Genomic DNA, 20,328 nt, shown 5'->3' on the forward strand with positions numbered 1-20,328 from the left:
CAAACTGGTCACTCTATGCCTTTCTTCTCTGATAAGGAGATCCAGGCTGGGGGGATCCTAATGCCAACAACTGCCTAACTCAGCTCACATTTTTCTGTAGCAATAGCAGTAAAAGTCAGAGAAAAGCAAAAGGGACAGTTTAATGTCCCCCAAAATGAAAACAGTATATATTCTGGGGACATAATTTTGAGGTAAAAAGAAATAACTATATAGAAGCCCTTGAGTGTTCTCTTCCTGAGGGAGAGCTTTTTCTCCCGCCCATCCTATTGAAAATTAGTTTCAGATACATGTGTCCTCTACTGGGCATTTCTGCTATTAACCTTTGTCAAGATATTAGCCAATTCCTTGCCATAAAGAATGATACCTTTAAGTAAAGTAAAACTATTTTTAATGGAGTAGACTCTTCAGATAACCTTATCTAGCTTTAAATTTAGAGAATGCCAATGCTAAAGGATCTCATGAGTATTCTGTGATGATGACAAGCTCACACTTGGTCAAACAGCTACAGTCCTTAAAACTAGATGCTATGCATTTTAGTATGTTCTTATGAAACTTCAGAGCCATTTTTGCTGTTCCTCTATGCAGGGTTGATAGTTGGGCTTGCCCAGTGTGAATGGGTATTACCTAGAAACATAACCTATGCTGCAGCTTTAAAAACTGTATCGTAGGGCGCCTGGGTGGCTCAGTGGGTTGAGCCGCTGCCTTCGGCTCGGGTCATGATCTCAGGGTCCTGGGATCGAGTCCCGCATCGGGCTCTCTGCTCAGCAGGGAGCCTGCTTCCCTTCCCCTCTCTCTGCCTGCCTCTCTGTCTACTTGTGATCTCTCTCTCTGTCAAATAAATAAATAAAATCTTAAAAAAAAAACTGTATTGTATATTACCAGAAACTAGGAGGTTCATTTCAATATATGCCCAAACTAAACTTTAAAAAAAGTTGAGTCTTTTATTCTTTTCCTTGATTGACAGGTACCGAACAAGAAGATGCCATCCCTTGATCCTGTGTCTTGTGCATAAAAGAAGCCTTTGGCATTGGTAGTTGTAGAGATCTTAGCGAAAGAGATCACTGCCTATAATAAACTGCACAAAAATCATTATAAGTGGCTTCACATCTCACACTAAACAGTTATAAATGTTAATGAGTGAAAAGCACATTCATTTTTCACTTGGGGGAAGGGAAGTAAGGGAAGAAAATAAAAGTTCTGAGTTCTGAGGCAGGGGCAAGATGGCAGAGAAGTAAGAGACCCTATTTCAACCAACCCCCTAAATGAGCTAATTATCTACCAGAACACTCTGAACACCCATGAAATCAGCCTGAGATGTAGGATTGTATACTTCTGGATCTCTATGGGGGCAGAAGACACCAGTCAAGAGGTAAAGCGAGTGGGAATCGAACTGATATCAGAGTATAAACAGAAGGGGAAGGGAGCCAACAGAATCGACCCATTGGAAAGTACTACCCCAATATGAGAGTGCCTTGATTTGGGGCCCAGCATTAACTTGGAGTCTGGTTAAAAGCACTCAAAAAAAGCAAAAGATCTTAAGGGGCAACCAGTGGAATCTGGCAGTCAGGGGCACAGGCCTAAGCCCATGGACCCAGGATGGCCACTGCCAGAGACCACCCATGCCAGAGAGTGCTGCAAAGCCTCCAGGCCAAGGTCTCTGAGCCACCAGAGGATTTCCACAGGTTGCACCAGCCCTGGGCCAGGCGCCCTCCACACTTGAGGGAGTCTGATGTATGCATCAGCTGGCGCTCTCTAGAACCACAGCATTTTGCACTCTGCACGTGCACTGCACGACCAGAGACTGAATTGCGCTCCCACCTGCACCTGAGAGTGCCCTGTGTGGGTGCTAGCCGGTGGGTGCTAGGACTGGCCTAGAGTCTAACACTCCCAGCCTGGGCTTGAAAATCTCAGTGAGCTATCTCTGGTCTACTGCAGTCACTGCAAAGGCAGCCACGGGAGGGGGACTCCCTGGACCAATATCGCTCGCAGTTTTAGTCACACCTGAGTGCAGAGACAAGCGGGAACACTTTGGGCAACCTCTGAGACTGTGGGTGGGGGCGTGCACTGCCTGCGGGAGGCTCAGAGGATTTTGCAGAGTGGGAGTCTGTGTGTTCTGGAACACCCAGAGGAGAGCAGACTGAGGTTCTCCTCTGAGATGGAGGTCTGAGCGCAGTTTGCTTTCCACTTAAAGCCCCAAAAAGCTGCCAAAGGACAAAAACCTCCAAAGAACAAAAGCCTGAAAAACCGATTTCAACAGAGCCCAGCCCCTTGATAGGGAGCAGGAGGACTCAACCCAAGCAAGACTGACTGAAAAACAGTGCTGCAGGCCCCTCCCCCAGAAAGCCAGCCTAAAAACCAGGAGGACAACCACCACAGGGTCCCCATAAAACTGTAAATCCCCAATATCAGGGGAACACAAGATATTAAGCTACCCAGATTGCCCTAAAACCTGTATATTTCATAGATACAACTTTTATTTTTAATTCGTTCTCACTATTCTTGTTCTTTTTAATTTTTTAACCTATTTACCATTATTACAATGGAAGGTTAAATACAACAAATTCCATAAAACCTTTTAACTTGAACTTTTTCCATACATATACCTGGTTTTTTTTTTGCTTTTTAAAAAATATACATATAGATATAAACTTCAAGGTAATCCTCTTCCTCTAACCAATACTACCCCTATATATAAACCACTTTTAATCTCCCTTTATCTCTGGAAAGTTGAGTCCATTAACAAAGATATCAAGATATACCCAGGAAGAATCAAAATAACCTTCCTCACCCACATGGAGGATTAATAACCACCCTCCCATCTTTTTCTTCTGTCAGTGCTTCTGTGTATTTGTTGTTGTTCTGGTATTATATAAATCTTATACTTGGACTTCATTTTGACTTGGTTCTTTTTTTTCTTGTCATTTACTTTTAGTTTGTCCGTTTTTGTTTGTATACCTTATAAATCTTCCCTTTGGGGCCCATTCTGGCTGGGTCTTCTCATTTTTTTTTTCTGTCTCTCTTTTTTTCTTTCTTTTTGGTGGTAACTTCCAATTGCTCAGAAGCATTCCAAGGTGCACCTTGCCTGGATCACAGTTGATATATTCAGCTACACATCCCCTCAACCACCTCTCACCAAAATGACCAGGAGGAGGAATAACCAACAGAGGAAAAATTCAGAGACTGTGCTCTCTCCATCAGAACTATTGAATATGGACATAATCAGTATGTTGGAAAGGGAATTCAGGGTAACAATTATCAGGCAATGACTAGGTTGGAGAAAACAATAACAACATAGAATCTATTGGGGCAGAAGTGAAAGCCACCCAGAAATAAGTTAAAAATGCTATCAGTGAGATCCAGTCTAATCTAAATTCTCTAAAAGCTAGCATAACCTCGGCAGAAGACAGAATTACTGATCTAGAGGACAAAATGATAGAGAAAAAGGATCAGGAGGAGGCATGGTATAAATAGCTCTGAAGCCATGAAAACAGAATTAGGGAAATAAATGACACTATTAAACCTTCCAACATCTGAATTATTGGGATCCCTGAGTGGGTGGAGAAAGAGAGAAGAATAGAAGATATAGTTGAACAAATTCTCAATGAAAATTTTCCCAATCTGGGGAATGGAACCAGCGTTCATGTTCTAGAGGCAGAAAGATCACCTCTTATGATCATAGAATCTAGAAAGACCTTGAAATGCCTGATTGTGAAACTGATGAATCATAATTTTAGACAGAAGTTCTTGAGAGCAACTAGGGGGAAGAGATTCCTTACATACAGAGGAAGGTCCATCAGAATAATGTCAGACCTGTCCACAGAAACCTGGCAAGCTAGAAAGGACTGGAAAGACGTATTCTGGGCACTAAATGAGGAGAACATGCAGCCAAAATACTTTACCCAGCAAGGGTGACATTTAAAATGGATGGAGAGATAAAGAGCTTCCAGCAAGGTTTAAAGAGTATGTGACCACCAAACCAGCACTACAAGGAATATTAAGGGGGGCTCTATAAAAGAAGAAAGAACCCAAGAGTGACATACAACAGAAATTTACAGAGACAATCTACAGAAACAAGGACTTCACAGGCAACATGATGTCAATAGAAACATCTTTCAATAATCAGTCTCAACATGAAAGGCCTAAATGCTCCCATAAAACAGTACAGGGTTGCAGATTGGATAAAACAACAGGATCCATCCATATGTTGTCTACAAGAGACCCATTTGGAACCTAAGAATACATCCAGACTGAAAGTGGGGGGATAGAGAAACATCTTTCATGCCAATGGGCCTCAAAAGAAAGACGGAGTAGCAATTTTCCTATCAGATAAATTAGATTTTAAACTAAAGACTAGTCAGAGATAAAGAAGGATACTACATCATTCTTAAAGGATTTATCCACCAAGAAGATCTAACAATTGTAAATATTTATGCCCCTAATATGGGAGCAGCCAACTACCTAAGACAACTGTTAATCAAGATAAAGAGTCATATTGATATGAACACATCACTAGTAGGGGATCTTAACATGCCACTCTCAGTAATAGACAGATCATCCAAGCAAAAAATCAATAAAGAAACAAGAGCTCTGAATGACACATTGGACCAGATGGACCTCATAGATATATATACAGAACATTCCACCCTAAAACAACTCATTCTTTTTGAGTGCACATAGAACTTTCTCCAGAATAGACCACATACTGGTCACAAATCATGGCTCAACCGATACCAAAAGATTGAGATTATTCCCTGCATATTCTCAGACTACAGTGTTTTGAAACTAGAACTCAACTACAAGAAAAAGTTTGGAAGGAATTCTAACACTGGGAAGCTAAAGACCACCTTGCTTAAGAATGTTTGGATCAACCAAGAAATCAAAGAACTTAAACAATTCATGGAAACCAATGAGAATGAAGACACATCAGTCCAAAACCTATGGGATATAGGAAAGGTGGTTGGTCCTAAGGGGGAAATACATAGCTATCCAAGCCTCCCTCAAAAAAATTGAAAAATACAGAATACACCAGCTGTCTTTACACCTTAAAGAACTGGAGAATCAACAACAGATTAAGCTAACCCCCACACATAAGAAGGGAAATAATCAAGATTAGAGCAGAGATCAATGAGATAGAAAGTAGAGATACGGTAGAATGCATCAACCAAACTAGAAGTTGCTTTTCTGAAAGAATCAATAACATTGATAAACCATTGACCAAACTAATCCAAAAGAAATGAGAGAGGACTCAAATTAATAAAATTATGAATGAAAAGGGAGAGATCATGACTAACACCAAGGAAATAGAAACAATCATTAGAAATTATTATCAACAGTTAAGTTGATAATATGTTAAGCAACATAGATTAAATGGATGCATTCCTGGATACCTAGAAACTTCCAAAACTGAATCAGGAAGAAATTGACAATGAGAATAGACCAATATCTAGTAATGAGATTGATGCAGTAATCAAAAACCTCCCAAAAAACAAGAGCCCAGGACCTGCCAGATTTCCTGGTGAATTCTACCAAACATTCAAATAAGAAATAGTACATATTCTCCTGAAGCTTCTTCAAAAAATAGAAACAGAAGGAAAACTTCCAGATTCTTTTTATGAAGCCAGCATTACCCTGATCCCCAAACCAGGCAAAGACCGCACCAAAAATAAGAATTTCAGACCAATATCCCTGATGAATATAGATGCCACGAGTCTCAACAAGATCCTAGCTAATAGGATCCAACAGTACATTAGAATGATTATCCACCATGACCAGGTAGGTTTCATCCAGGGGATGCAAGGGTGGTTCAACATTCAAAAATCAATCAATGTGATAGAAAAAATCAATAAGAGAAGAGAGAAGAACCACATGGTCCTCTCAATTGATGCAGAAAAAGCATTCGACAAGATACAGCATCCATTCCTGATTAAAATGTTTCAAAGTATAGGGATAGAGGGAACATTCCTCAAATTCATAAAATCTATCTTTAAAAAACCCACAGCGAATATCATCCTCAATGGGAAAAAGCTGACAGCCTTCCCTTTGAGATCAGGAACACGACAAGGATGCCCACTCTCACCACTCTTGTTCAACATAGTATGAGAAGTCCTAACAACAGCAATCAGACAACAAAAAGAAATAAAATGATTTTAAATGGCAATGAAGAAGTCAAATTCTCTCTCTTTGCAGGTGACAAGATACCTTATATGGAAAACCCAAAAGACTCCACCCCCAAACTACTAGAACTCATACAGCAATTCGGTAATGTGGCAGGATACAAAATCAATGTACCAAAATCAGAAAATATAGAAAGGGAAATTAGAGAATTGATTCCATTTACTATAGCACCAAGAACCATAAGACACCTGGGCATAAACCTAACCAAAGAGATAAAGGATCTGTACTCAAAGAGCTACAGAACACTCATGAAAGAAATTAAGGACATGAAAAAATGGAAGAGCATTCCATGCTCATGGATCAGAAGAATAATCATTGTTAAGGCCTCTACTGCCTAGAGCCATCTATACTTTCAATGCCATCCCGATCAAAATTCCACTGGCATTTTTTCAAAGAGCTGGAGCAAACAATCCTAAAATTTGTATGGAACCAGTAGAAACCCCGAATTGCTAAGGAAATGTTGAAAAAGAAAAATAAAACTGGGGCATCACATTGCCTGATTTCAAGATTTACTACAAAGCTGTGATCACTAAGACAGCATGGTACAGGCACAAAAACATATAGACCAATGGAACAGAGTAGAGAGCCCAGATATGGACCCTCAATGCTATGGTCAAATAATCTTCAATAAAGAAGGAAAAAATATATAGTGGAGAAAAGATAGTCTCTTCAATAAATGGTGCTGGAAAAATTGGACAGCTGCATGTAGAAGAATGAAACTCTACGATTCTTTTACACCATACACAGAAATAAACTTGAAATGGATAAAGGACCCCAATGTGAGGCAGGAATCTATCAAAATCCTGGAAGAGAACTTAGGCCGTAATCTCCTCAACATCAGCCACAGCAACTTCTTTCAAGATATGTCTCCAAAGGCAAAGGAAGCAAAAGCGAAAATGAACTTTTGGGACTTCATACAAGATCAAAAGTTTCTGCACAGCAAAAGAAACAGTGACAAAACAAACAGGCAACCCACAGAATGGGAGAAGGTATTCACAAATGACAGTACTGACAAAGGGCTGATATCCAAGATCTATAAAGAACTACTCAAACTCAACACACACAAAACAGATAATCATGTCAAAAAATGGGCAGGAGACATGAACAGACACTTCTCCAAAGAAGACATACAAATGGCTAACAGACACATGAAAAAGTGTTCATCATCATTAGCCATCAGGGAGATTCAAATCAAAAACACATTAAGATACCACCTTACACCAGTTAGAATGGCCAAAATTAGCAAGACAGGAAACAACATGTGTTGGAGAGGATGTGGAGAAAGGGGAACCCTCTTCCACTATTGGTGGGAATGCAAGTTGGTGCAGTCACTTTGGAGAACGGTGTGGAGACTCCTTATGAAATTAAAAATAGAGCTTCCCTATGACCCTACAATTGCACTACTGGGGATTTACCCCAAAGATATAGATGTAGTGAAAAGAAGGGCCATCTGTACCCCAATGTTTATAGCAGCAATGGCCACGGTTGCCAAACTGTGGAAAGAACCAAGATGCCCTTCAACGGATGAATGGATAAGGAAGATGTGGTCCATATACACCATGGAGTATTATGCCTCCATCAGAAAGGATGAATACCCAACTTTTGTAGCAATATGGACAGGACTGGAGGAGATTATGCTGAGTGAAATAAGTCAGGCAGAGAGGGTCAAGTATCAAATGATTTCACTTCCTTGTGGAGCATAAAGAATAACATGGAGGACATGGGGAGATAGAGAGGAGAAGTGAGTTGAGGGAAATTGGAGGGGGAGACAAACCATGAGAGACTGTTGGCTCTGAGAAACAAACTGATGGTTTTCGAGGGGAGGAGGGTGCAGGGTTGTGTGATCCTGGTGGTGGGTATTATGAAGGGCATGTATTTGCATGGAGCACTGGGTGTGGTGCATAAACAATGAATGCTGGAACACTGAAAAGGAATTAAATAAAATAAAATGGAAAAAAAAGTTCAGAGTTCCATTGGTGATTCCATGATGAACAACTATGCAAGCTTAAATCCAGATCTCTTTAGCTGGTAAAGGCCAAAGAACCTCACAGATTGCATGAAACAAAATTTTGCACTACAGATTTGCCAATGCAATCTTTAATGATAAGGTGAACTCACATAGGACCATCATAATGAGAGTGCAAATTAAGCTCCACACATACAGGCATGTACAAACCAACAACATCAACACATTAGTCTTTCCTGCCTCCTCCACATACACCATAAATAAAAGCAAGAAGGCATAAGAAAAAAGACTAACTGTATTCAAACCATCTCCACTGTCCAGATCTGCAGGAAAAGTTTTGCTCCAGTATTATAATTACTTTTGTCCTAGGAGGTAGCTGAGGGTAAACAGATTGGGGTGAAGAGACTGAAACTATTCAAATGTATTCACTCTAAGTGAAATAGCTTTTTAGGTAATGTTTCTTCAATAAAGTTCACTGAAAACATGATACCACTTGGCTACACCAAGAAGACAAAGCTAAGAACCACTCATAAGCCATGAATGGCCTTACCCTTGATAAGAATAAAGAAGCAAAGCATTAAAAAGTTGATCTTTAAAGGACTCCAGTGCATCAATGATAATTTCCTCTATGTATATATTTTTAAAATCCTCTCTCTTCATAAATAATAAGCAAACCAAGGAAAGAAGAGAGAATATATGTATACACAGCAGCTTGTTTGTGTCTTAGTTTGGATTTTACTTGAATTAAACTACCATAATATAGATGTCTAAACCTCAATTCCTCTTTTTTTTTCCCTTTCAGATTCTGCTATAGACATTATGACATAACCAAGTAAAGTAAACGAGATCTGGTCCAAGTTACAAGTAATATCTCTAAGCATTTTATTTCGTCAATAACCAATTTGAACCAAGACTGAAAGTGAAAAATGTGACTTCAAAAGTGAGGCAAGGAAAGGCAGCCACATAAAATATGCCAAGTTGGAGATACTATAGGTAAAATGCTATACACAAACACAGTTGAAAGAGAGTCACAATACACAAAAACGTGTTAAACATATATGTAAGTCTTAAGGGGAGAAAAAGCCAATATATTGCCCTACCATTACCATTCCAGAATCCTTTGGACTTCAGCAGTGTTGTTCTATTTTACTACCTGTGATTCATTTTTATGAAAGACTTATTACCCTGCTATCAATTGAAGAACAAGACTATTCTTTAGCTATTTCAATTAGCAAGTATTCTCACCTCAGAAAACAAACATTAACCAAACTCTAAGCTCTAGCCAGCATTTATTGCATTGAAAAATAGGCATGCACTTTATTGCCTGGGTTTTATACTTACTGAGAAAGTAAAGAGTATACATTTAATTCTAGGAAATAACTGAATTAGAAGTGAGCAGAAAGCCCCATCATGGTCTTTTGTTTCCATGTGATAATACATTCTTCAGTGTCATACTGGAATGATTGTAGATAGAAAATCAATTCTTAAAATCTCATGCATCGTTTGTAATTATAGCCAGACTATATAATCAAAACTTAAAGACATATATATTCAAGTGTTATTAAACAATGTTTAAGCTTTGATTGGGGTATCTACTGGCTATAGCTCATCTTTCGGATGATCACGGCTGCTGGCCAGACCACCATGTTCCAAAAATAGATATTTATTCTCAAGAAATTCCTCTTCAGGCAATTAGCTAACATTTCTGAACTTGGAGGCTTTAAACTTCTGTCTGTTAGAGATTTGATACAAATGTGAAAATGTACCAAAAAATAAAGCTCACTAATATTTGTCAAAAGCTTTAATTTAAACAGTAATGCTACACACTTAATTAAAGGCAAAGGATATCTATCTTTAAGGATAGATATCTTTAAAGGATATCTATCTTTATCCTGTCTTTTCATTTGCAAATGTTTCTTCCCAGGTGTATAGTCACTAGCAAATGTAACCAACCCTAAGTAGGCCCTTAACATTTCATTGTCCACTGAGAGTATGCTGTCATTGAAGTTGAACAAAATTCCACTAGTTTCCCAACATTTTCTCAGTTGTAGGCTAAAACCTCATTCTTACCTTGGCTAATTTCCAACACAGCTGGAATTCAAGAACTTCTGTTTAAAGATATTCATAGTTAAGGGCACAAATGCTCTCTGGATTCTCACAAAAACTACACATTTTTGACCAAGTGGAGTTTGCCAGCAACTTACCAGAATTTCTCTTTGACACCATCCTCAAATTTGTGCTGACTACAGAACAGACCACAAGGGCCAAAAGAAATGGTGGCTTCATCATTCACTTTCCTTGGCAGCTGAAAAGTCAAAAAAAGAATATGAAGTTGGATCACAGATCTTGGCCTCAACAAAATAGCAGCTAAAATTTCATATATCTCAAAGACACTTTATAGAAACAATGACATTCTGGTGACTTCTGGCTTTCTTTTTATGCAAATGGAAGAAAACATGAAAGTGTACAGTTTAATCATGCCAAAGTTCCATACTTAAAACTTTTCAGTGGCTTCCCACTGAATATTGAGTAAAATCTGAATTCTTTCCACTAGACAATCAAGGACCTGAATGTGGAACCCTGGCTGCCTCTTTGATCTCATATCACACTTTATTCCTTTTTGGCTATGCTCCAGCCACTATGAACATTTTATCTATCCCTGGAATGTGCCAAGGTCATTTCCTCCTCATGACCTTTACATTTTATCTTTTTTCCAGGATACTTCTCCCCACTTTTCACACAGTTCTTTAACATCCTATTGTCCTCTATCACACAAAAACACTTTTTCCAACTACCTAAAGTCTTACTCTGTCATTCTTTAGCTCACTTCTTTGCTGTTTTATTCCTAAGACTGATCAGTACGGATAGTTATTTTGCTTGTTTATGTCACAAGAAGAATTTTTACTCAACTTTGACACTGATGTTTTAAAATTAACAATACTGAACTTTATTTTTTAAGATTTTATTTATGTCAGAGAGAGAGAGAGAGAGAGAGAAAGAAATAGCACAAGCAGGGGAAGTGGAAGGCAGAGGGAGAAGCAGGCTCCCCACCGAGCAAGGAACTCAATGTGGAACTATTCCAGAACCCAGGGATTATGGCCTGAGCAGAAGGCAGACACTGAACCAACTGAGCCACCCAGGTACCCCTAACAATATTGAATTTTAGACAACTGGAATGAAACTGTTCCAAAACCAACAATAACTGTAAAAAGTTTTTAATTGGACTGAGATGCTGTTAAGGCTCCCCTCCCCACAATAGGGAAAGGGGTTGACTAAAATACCATCAGCAAGCATTTGGGAGAAAAACAAAACCATTTTTACTGTTTATTCCCATTGAGTTAAGACTTTTCAGTAAATTGGTTACCTATATGAGGATGCATTTTGGATCCCCTAACAATCAGAATATAAGCACCACAGAGGTACATTGGGCTTATCATAAACCCAAGACATAAAAAATGGCAAAGGGGACAATGAGGATGAAAGCACAGTGATTCTTAAAATAATGGGTAGAAACAAATTGAGTGGAAATGCAAGAACACTCTTTGGATATCATTTTAAAGATCCAGAATTCTATATAAAGATATGTTTCTTGAGTAATTGGTTTCTACCTAAATATGTAGAACCTTACCCAGAAGGTAAGGATAACAGGATGATATTAAGTGTCAAGTGAGATCCTCTATTCCCAGAATTGACCTCAGAATGATATCTACCTAATATCCTAAATTCAGAAAACTTCCAGAATTTGAGACCTGCGGCCACCCATTTCAGCTGTCCAATGCAGCTATTTCCTTATAATCCTGTCCCCACTCCATCAATAAACCAAGAAGCCTGAGAAAGAGAATGTTGTCTTTTGATAATGAAGGAAAGCTTTCCTTTCCCAGCTGACATGCTAGACTTCTCCTATATCACTGGAACAGTGATAAAGAACTTTAAGGAAAGATGGTGCATTGGAGATTTCAGATGACAAAAGAAGTCAGTATTAATCCCTACCAACACATATTAAACTTCTGGGTCCCAAGAAGCATGGAAGGTGGATTTGGCATATTACCAAAGATCCAAGTTAGATTAGGTGAATAGATGATTCTTGCTAGAGGCTTTGCAGCATGAGGCGAGTTGAGTACACCTGAGAGGAAAATTGGTATGATGTTACAGGCTGAAGTTCTGAGAAAAAAATTAATCAAATTTTTGGGGCACCTGGGTGGCTCAGTGGGTTAAAGCCTCTGCCTTCAGCTCAGGTCATGATCACAGGGTCCTGGGATCGAGCCCCACATTGGGCTTTCGGCTCAGCAGGGAGCCTGCTTCCCCTTCTCTCTCTGCCTGCCTCTCTGCCTACCTATGATCTCTGTCTGTCAAATAAATAAACAAAATCTTAAAAAAAAAGAAAAAAAATTAATCAAATTTTGCAAGGGATTTCCAATGTCCAGAGGAGATGCTGGGGGGATGATATCGCCATCAAACTTGTTATAAGAACTATCTGTTTATACAGTGCCCATATACAGAGCAATTATAACCAACCAAGGAGAAAACACAGGCAGTCATGAGCATATTTTTCCCTTTTCCCTCTTCCCTACTCATTTGTCTCCTAAAGCAACACCAAGGGAGAAGGCACAGGGGAAAGAGGAGGAAGAAGGGGAAATGTGCAAACGCCTACCTTGTACCCTCCAAATTCCTAACCACTAATGCTAAATGTCTTATCTGTTTGAAGAAAAAGGAAGAGATAATATTTGAAAACAGCTGAAAATTTATAAAATCAGACCAAAGTGTTTATCATGGTCACCATCTCCTCATGGAAAAAGGTAAGAACAGTAGAGCACAAGTAGTAATCACCAGGAAAAATAACACTATTTCATATTTATACTTCAGTGAGTTAAAACTCTTAATTAGCTGCATTTATTAACTTGGTTGTTTCTGACCACTCCTCGACCACTAGAATATAAACTTCATGAAGACAGTCACTTAGTCGTTAACAGTTGTATCCTCAGCAACTAGTGTAGAGCTTGACATATAAGTTATCAATAAATATTTAAATGAATAAAAGAAGAATATCAGTGTAGATAATATCATATTAGGGGTTCAAGTAATACAAATAAATGACAGCTTTCAGTGTTATTTTCCAAGTTACCCATTTGTTTGAAATAGAATATCTATTCAACAATATGATTATTCAAATCCAAGATGTGTGGTATCTCCTGCTATAGTGGACACTATTGGTACCCTAACCATATCCTCTTGACCTACCCCAAAAGTCATTTGCAGAAGACTTCCTATGATTCTCTACCAGAAGGGCTTCTCTAAATACAAAATACCTTGAGCAGAAGAGGAGGAAGACTGGAGGTTCCAGGTTGATAACACCCCATGAGTTATTGTCAGTGATGGGATTTAGTAAATAAACACTGAAACTTCCTCATCCCTTGGTATATTCCAGTAAAACTGAGTGGCAAACTGCTCTTTAACATACTCTTTATTTGCTTTTCTTCCCTTCCAGTCTGACTTTCCCATTCCCTTGTAGTACTTTCTGAAATCACTTCCCAAATAAAATACTTATATCCAAATCCTTATCATTGAGCCTGCTTTTGGGAGAACCCAAACCAAGACTCTGAAAAGACAATTACGAACTCCACACAATCCTTCATTTTATATTAAATTTATTTGTCAAATTTCCAGCTCAGAAGATTATGTAGGCTCTGGACTTTCAAAACGTGTCTTATTTTTCAAAGTTTTCCTAAACCACAGGCACATTCTAGCTCTCCTATCTTGTCTCCCAATTTAGAATTTGTGTTATTCCCCGTGATTTCAAGAAGAACATTGGTTCATCTCTGATTTAACTCTTTCTGCTGTATATACTCAGTTACCAACTCAACCTTGCTGGTTAGATATTAGAAGTCTGCTATGCTCTCCTTATCTACAACTCATCCTATACATGATTATGCTTTTCCTATTTCCATCTCCCAGTCAGTCACATAAACATGAGGGTAAACAACAGATACACTTCCCATCCAACCAATTTTGTTTTTCACTTCCAGTACAGTATTCAATAAAGGACATGAGATATTTCAATACCTTATTATAAAATACACCTTGTTCTAGAGGATTTTGCCCAACTGTAAGCTAATGTAAGTGTTCTGAGCACGTTTAAGGTGGGCTAGGCTAAACTATGATGTTTGATAAGTTAAGTATATTAACCACATTTTTGACATGATATTTTCAACTTTCATTGGGTTAATCAATATGTAACTCCAGTGTAAGTCAAGGAAAATCTGTATTTTATTATAATAATTATTATACTGTATTGCGTATTTGTGTGTGTCAAATACTACACTAAACTCTTACATATATGATACTTTATCCTCTATCAATGACCTTATGGGTGTTATTATCCCCATTTTACTTTTCAGGAAACTGATACATATAACTTACCTAAGATTATTACAATAGTAAATTGAGGACAAGTAGATTTGAATTTAGGTCTATGTGACTACAAAACCCAAGTTCTTAACCACAACTAAACTATTTTTGCCCTAGGAGTTAGATGCTATGACAGTCATAAACCGAGTTTAACACTATAAAACATCACTCTTTGTCTTCAAGAAGCTATAACCTAACTGTGGCGATGCATGCATACTAGAGTGCTTAGTCAAGTGCCAGACATTGAAGAATAACCTGTATATGTTAAGTGCTAAGGGAATATAGAGTAAGACAAGTATTTTGTAGCATGTTCAGTACGTGATTCAGATTTCCCATTGAAAGGGAAAATCTGCCAAACTGCCAATTCAAACATTCAAAAAGAAAGGCCAGTGCAATCAGTCTCCTAGCAGTGTTCATTTGCAACAGCAACTGGCCTTAAATATCATCATTGATCAAGGAATGTCTCAGAACTGTGATCACTGGGTTCCCAACAAACAGTTTCACAAATTTGTTTAAATACTAAAAGTGTCAGAAACATCTCAGGTTATCCCCTAGAAATCTTAAACTGAAATTCAGGTTATTACGTTATAACTTTTTCCTCTTCGTGATTTTACAACCAACTTACTGCTGTCTGAAGAAAATGTATAGAAGCATGTATAATACTTTATATGATCACAATTATGCTGCTATTCAATTACTTCAAAATTACTCCCCCCCAAAAAAAAAAAAATTCTTCTCCCTACCATGGATATAAATATGCAAGGGTTTGTACTCCTGAAATTCATATGCTTGTGCTTGTGTTTACTGATTTTCTAAGGTTAGAATGTAAAAATTTCAAAAGGCCACATAAGGAATTCTAAAGACTGAAGATGCTGGCACAGTGGCTAATGAAGGCATTAATATTCCTCTCCTTGGGGTACCAAATCCTGATATGAGTAGAGCCATAGTTTCAAGAAAGTTTTTAAAAATGTAATTAAACTAAATCTTTCAACTGATAATTGTAATGATAATGTTATGCTCAAATGGCTTTCAAGTCTAGTTTATAAATTACCTTATCCACTTTACTCTTTTCCTCTCTTAAAGTACCACGTATGTCAGGTTTCTGCTTCATGTTAATTCTATAAAATATCTGTATGGCATACTTCTAATTCTAGAAAACAAAACAAGTTTAACTTATGAATATATTTTGACATAATTAAGACCCAACTAGATATATTAGCTAGATTGCAGAGAATATACAATTATATAATTTCTTAATACATTCCTGCCATCACAATTTGATATTTACAGTGTTGTCCAATCATTTGTACTACCCAGTCATATATATAATCTCCCCCAAAATTGGAAATTATAAACACACAGACACACCCCACACACATATCACAGATGTACTAAAGATAATTTTTAGACAGTTTTGTAGTCAACACACATTCATATCAATTTCTTTTTTTTTTTAAAGATTTTATTTATTTATTTGACAGAGAGATCACAAGCAGGCAGAGAGGCAGGCAGAGAGAGAGGAGGAAGCAGGCTCCCTGCTGAGCAGAGAGCCCGATGCGGGGCTCGATCCCAGGACTCTGAGATCATGACCTGAGCCGAAGGCAGCGGCCCAACCCACTGAGCCACCCAGGCGCCCCTTCATATCAATTTCTAATGCAATTGTCCCACCTTAGCTCAGGGGATATGTTCCAAGAATGGAGTGGTTGCCTAAAACCACAGATAGTGCCAAACCCAATATAGACCATGTTTTTTCCTATATGTACATACCTATGATAAAGTTTAATTTATAAATTACGCACAATTAGAAATTAACAACTATAATTAATAACAAAATAGAACAATTATAACAATATATTGTAATAAACGTTATGTAAATATTATTATCTTTTCTCTCTTATTGCACTGTACCTTCTTATTGTGATGTATGATGTGATGGTAAAATGCCTATGGGATAAGGTGAAGTGAGATGAAAGATGTATGGATTGTGAGACAGAATTAGCTGCTACTGACCCTCTGATGATAGGTCAGAAGGAGGATCATCTCCTTCCAGATCATAGTTGACTGAGGATAACTAAAACCATACTTAGTAAAACTGTGGATAAGAGGGGACTACTGTATCTTCTAATTCTGCAGTCATCTACGATGAAGCATGATATTCATACAGAGATGGCCCTGAAGTCCTACTAGACCTTCAATAAGAAAACAAATATGCAAAAAGGTAAATTATATTCTACTTAGTAAGAAGGGAAAGTTGGTTCTCAATTTGACTCAAACTTGGAAAAGAGCTCAATAGTTATATAATCCAATCACCAATCAATCAAGAAATCCTTTTTATATTATCTCTATATCTACACTATCCTCAAGTACTTTCTACCATATGAAAACAACTGTATGAAGTGGCAGCCCATTCTATTTTTAGCTCTAATAGTTAGAAATGGAGGTAGAGAGAGACAGGAGACTAACACCAAGAGAGCCAGAAATACATTTTTAGAAGTAAGAAAACAGAGACAGCTAAAGATAGAAAGACAGATGGATAGGAAACAGATGGAAAGAGAAAAAAATACACACACAGAGGAGAAATGGGGAGATAGAGAAAACATACAGCAGCAGAGAGAAAAAGGCAGAAATAGAGACACAAAAAGTTGACATACTGAGAGAGAGGAGGAAACAAGAGAAAAGAAAAATAATGATGGAGGAAATTTTGAGAGAGAGCAGAAGAGACATAGGGTAAAAAGAGAAGTAAACATTGATGGGAAAATTGGTTATAAGAAACTATAGAGATCCAGGAGCATAGCAAAAGCTATCTCTCAAACAAATCTATTTCCTGTGGTGATTACATAACCTGCAGTTTTTGGTTTAGTATATAGTCACCAAAGGGGAGTCTTCATTTCACAGCCTTCCTTGCAACTGCATATGGACAGATAATTGCATTCTGACCATTAAGATGTAACCAAAAGTGTTATGTGCAAGAGGGATTACTCTTTTTCAGGGTAGCTCCAGTCAGTAAACCTAGAAGTAGTAGGTATAAGCATTTACAAGCTGTTTAGACAAACAAAGAGTCTACAGTCATTAGGTTTCTAAACCCCTCATTATTCAACTTTATCTTCCTTCAATAAAAATGTTCATCAAATTTTTCTCAAAATGTAATGTACACTTTCATACGCTGTTTATGAGATTATAAATTAGTAGAGCACTTTGGAAAGCAAATTGTCAGGACCTGGCAAAATTTAAAGTGCTCAGGAATTCCCTTTCTAGAAATTGGTATTATATTCAAATACATATGCACAGAAATATATGCATGTTCAAGTATGCCCAATGATGGATATGTTTATAATGGTCAAAAACTGGAAATAAAACAAACATCCCTCCACAGAAGAGTGGTTGAATAAAGAATGGTATATGCATACTGGAGTACTTTACAACTATTAAACAGACTGAAGTAGAGAGTTATGCATTGATATGAGTAGATCTATAAATGTATGGGAAACACATGTGATCCCATACATAATGGAAAAATCTATGTATGTAGATATGTGTATGTGTGTGGAAATTTATAGAAAAAGGTTAATGTAACTTTCAGGAGGGGAATAGGAAAAGTCTAATGTTGAAGGGTAAATATCACTCTTTATAGCCATAGGAGTCATTAATTCAGATCCCAAATATCTATATCTCTTTGCCTTCAAGCATAAGATAGTACTGCACTTCCTGGCCCCATTATGATTGACAGAGCATGTGACTGATTCTGGCCAATTACTTATAAGCAAAAGTTATTGCTCACACTTGTGTTTTACTTTAAGGCGAGAGCATTTATTTGTCACTGTGACTTCTACAGCTTTCTTTCCCTCTGCCATAATGAATGGTAATGTTTAAAACAGTGGTTGCTCCATCAGTCTGGGTCATAGAATGAAAAGTTTTAGAGCAGAGTTCCCATGCAATGTTACATAAATGAAAAACTTTGTTGTTATAAGTCACCATGATTTGGGTATTGTTACAACAGCATAACCTAAATTATCCTGACTGATACAATTGAAATATTTAAAATTTACATTAAATATGCTAAGTGAAATAAGTCAAGCAGAGGAAGACAATTATCATGTGGTTTCACTTATTTGTGGAACAAAGGAACATAAGGAATAGCATGGAAGACATCAGGAGAAGGGAAAAATGAAGCGGGGTAAATCAGAGGGGGAGACGAACCTTGAGCGACTATGGACTCCAGAAATCAAACTGAGGGATTTAGGGGGGAGGGGGTGGAGAAATGGATTAGCCCAGTGATTGGTATCAAGGAGGGCACATATTGTGTGGAACACTGGGTGTTATACACAAACAATGAATCATGGAACACTACATCAAGAACTAATAATGTACTGTATGGTGACTAACATAATAAAAAAATTTAAAAAACAAAATAAAATTTACATGAGACAAATATACTTTATTGGTATATTATTATAAAAAATAATATAATGCCCAGAACAGCACACAATATTCTGTACACAGACAATACAAAATGTAATAAGAGTATTATGTGTCATGACCTAGATTCAATATGATCACTAGAATGTAACCATTTCCAAGGACAGGAACTATATTATTTTTTGCATTCCCAGCACCAGTGACTAGAACATAGTAGGCATACAACCCATTCTTCTTAAATGCTGAATTAAATTATTTTTACCCTAACTTGTAGTTTTATATTAATCCTTATGACATGTCAATATATTAGTTTTAGTGTAATGAAAACCAGTTTAAATCATAAGGCTATTATTGATTTTTAATGACTCTCTCATCTAGCTTTGTGTCACTGAATATTTCATAAGCTTATTCTTTTTGCCTTCAATTAAGTTAGTAATAGAAAATTCTGAATATGACATAGAACAGAGGGTGCTTGTGTGGCTCAGCTGGTTAGGCATCCAACTCTTGGTTTTGGCTCAGGTCATCATCTCTTGATTGTGAGGTTGAGCCCTATTGTCAGACTCTGTAGGGCTTCAGATTCTCTTTCCTTCTCTCTCCACCCCTCCTCTCTCTCTCTCTCTCTCCCTCAAATAAATAAATAAAATCTTTAGAATAAAAGGCATACAACAAAGACCTATAGACTCCCACCACAGACCTCTCTACATGTCGGCACTGATCATTAATCTGTTTGATCAACTGGGTATGAATTAACTGTACTAGAATCCATTTAACTAGCCCATATTAGAATATCTTATAATGAGAGATTACTCATTTGATAAGCCAGGCTTTCATATAAATAATTCCACCAAAAGAAAACGACAGGTTTGCTTAGCCTGACTTGATTCTAAGATCCATTATTTTACGCATTTGATGAATTTACTGTGTGCCAACAACAGAGATACAAATGGGAACATAATAGGTATGGTATCTATCTTCCGTGTAATCACAGTCTAATAGAAGAGATAAATAAACAGATAATAACAATGAATTGTTTTAAATGTAATGAGAGGAGAGACACAGTGTGTTTTGAAAGCCAAGAGGGGAGAAATCAAATCCATATTTTGGAGAAAGAGAAGGCTTTCTGGGGAAAGTGACTTCTAAGCTAAAACCAAAAACATGAAAGGAAAGATTGTTCTGAGAGAGCATGGCACATTCACAGAACTGAAATGAGTTCAATGCAGCGGAACCATAGAGTGTTGGATACGAGGAAAAAAGAAAGTTGACACTAGAGAGGTGAGCAAGGGTCAGATCATGTAGAGATTAAGTTGTCTATAGTACATCTAAGCATGGATGTTCAGTGAGAAATTGGAGATACTGATAGGAGTGAA

General features: G+C 37.5%; 1 protein-coding gene across 1 annotated transcript in view; it reads right to left on the reverse strand.

Moving 5' to 3' along the window:
* IL1RAPL2 (interleukin 1 receptor accessory protein like 2) overlaps positions 1 to 10,442 on the reverse strand; it is a 1,206,855-nt gene extending 1,196,413 nt beyond the window's left edge. Inside the window, exon 1 of the mRNA XM_047716403.1 lies at positions 10,345 to 10,442. Coding sequence (XP_047572359.1) covers positions 10,345 to 10,429 — 85 coding nt within the window. The 5' untranslated portion in view covers positions 10,430 to 10,442. The remainder of the gene's footprint in view (positions 1 to 10,344) is intronic.
* Positions 10,443 to 20,328: the final 9,886 nt, after the last annotated feature.

This window comes from Lutra lutra, chromosome X, assembly GCF_902655055.1.
Source record: "Lutra lutra chromosome X, mLutLut1.2, whole genome shotgun sequence".
Lineage (NCBI taxonomy): Eukaryota > Metazoa > Chordata > Mammalia > Carnivora > Mustelidae > Lutra > Lutra lutra.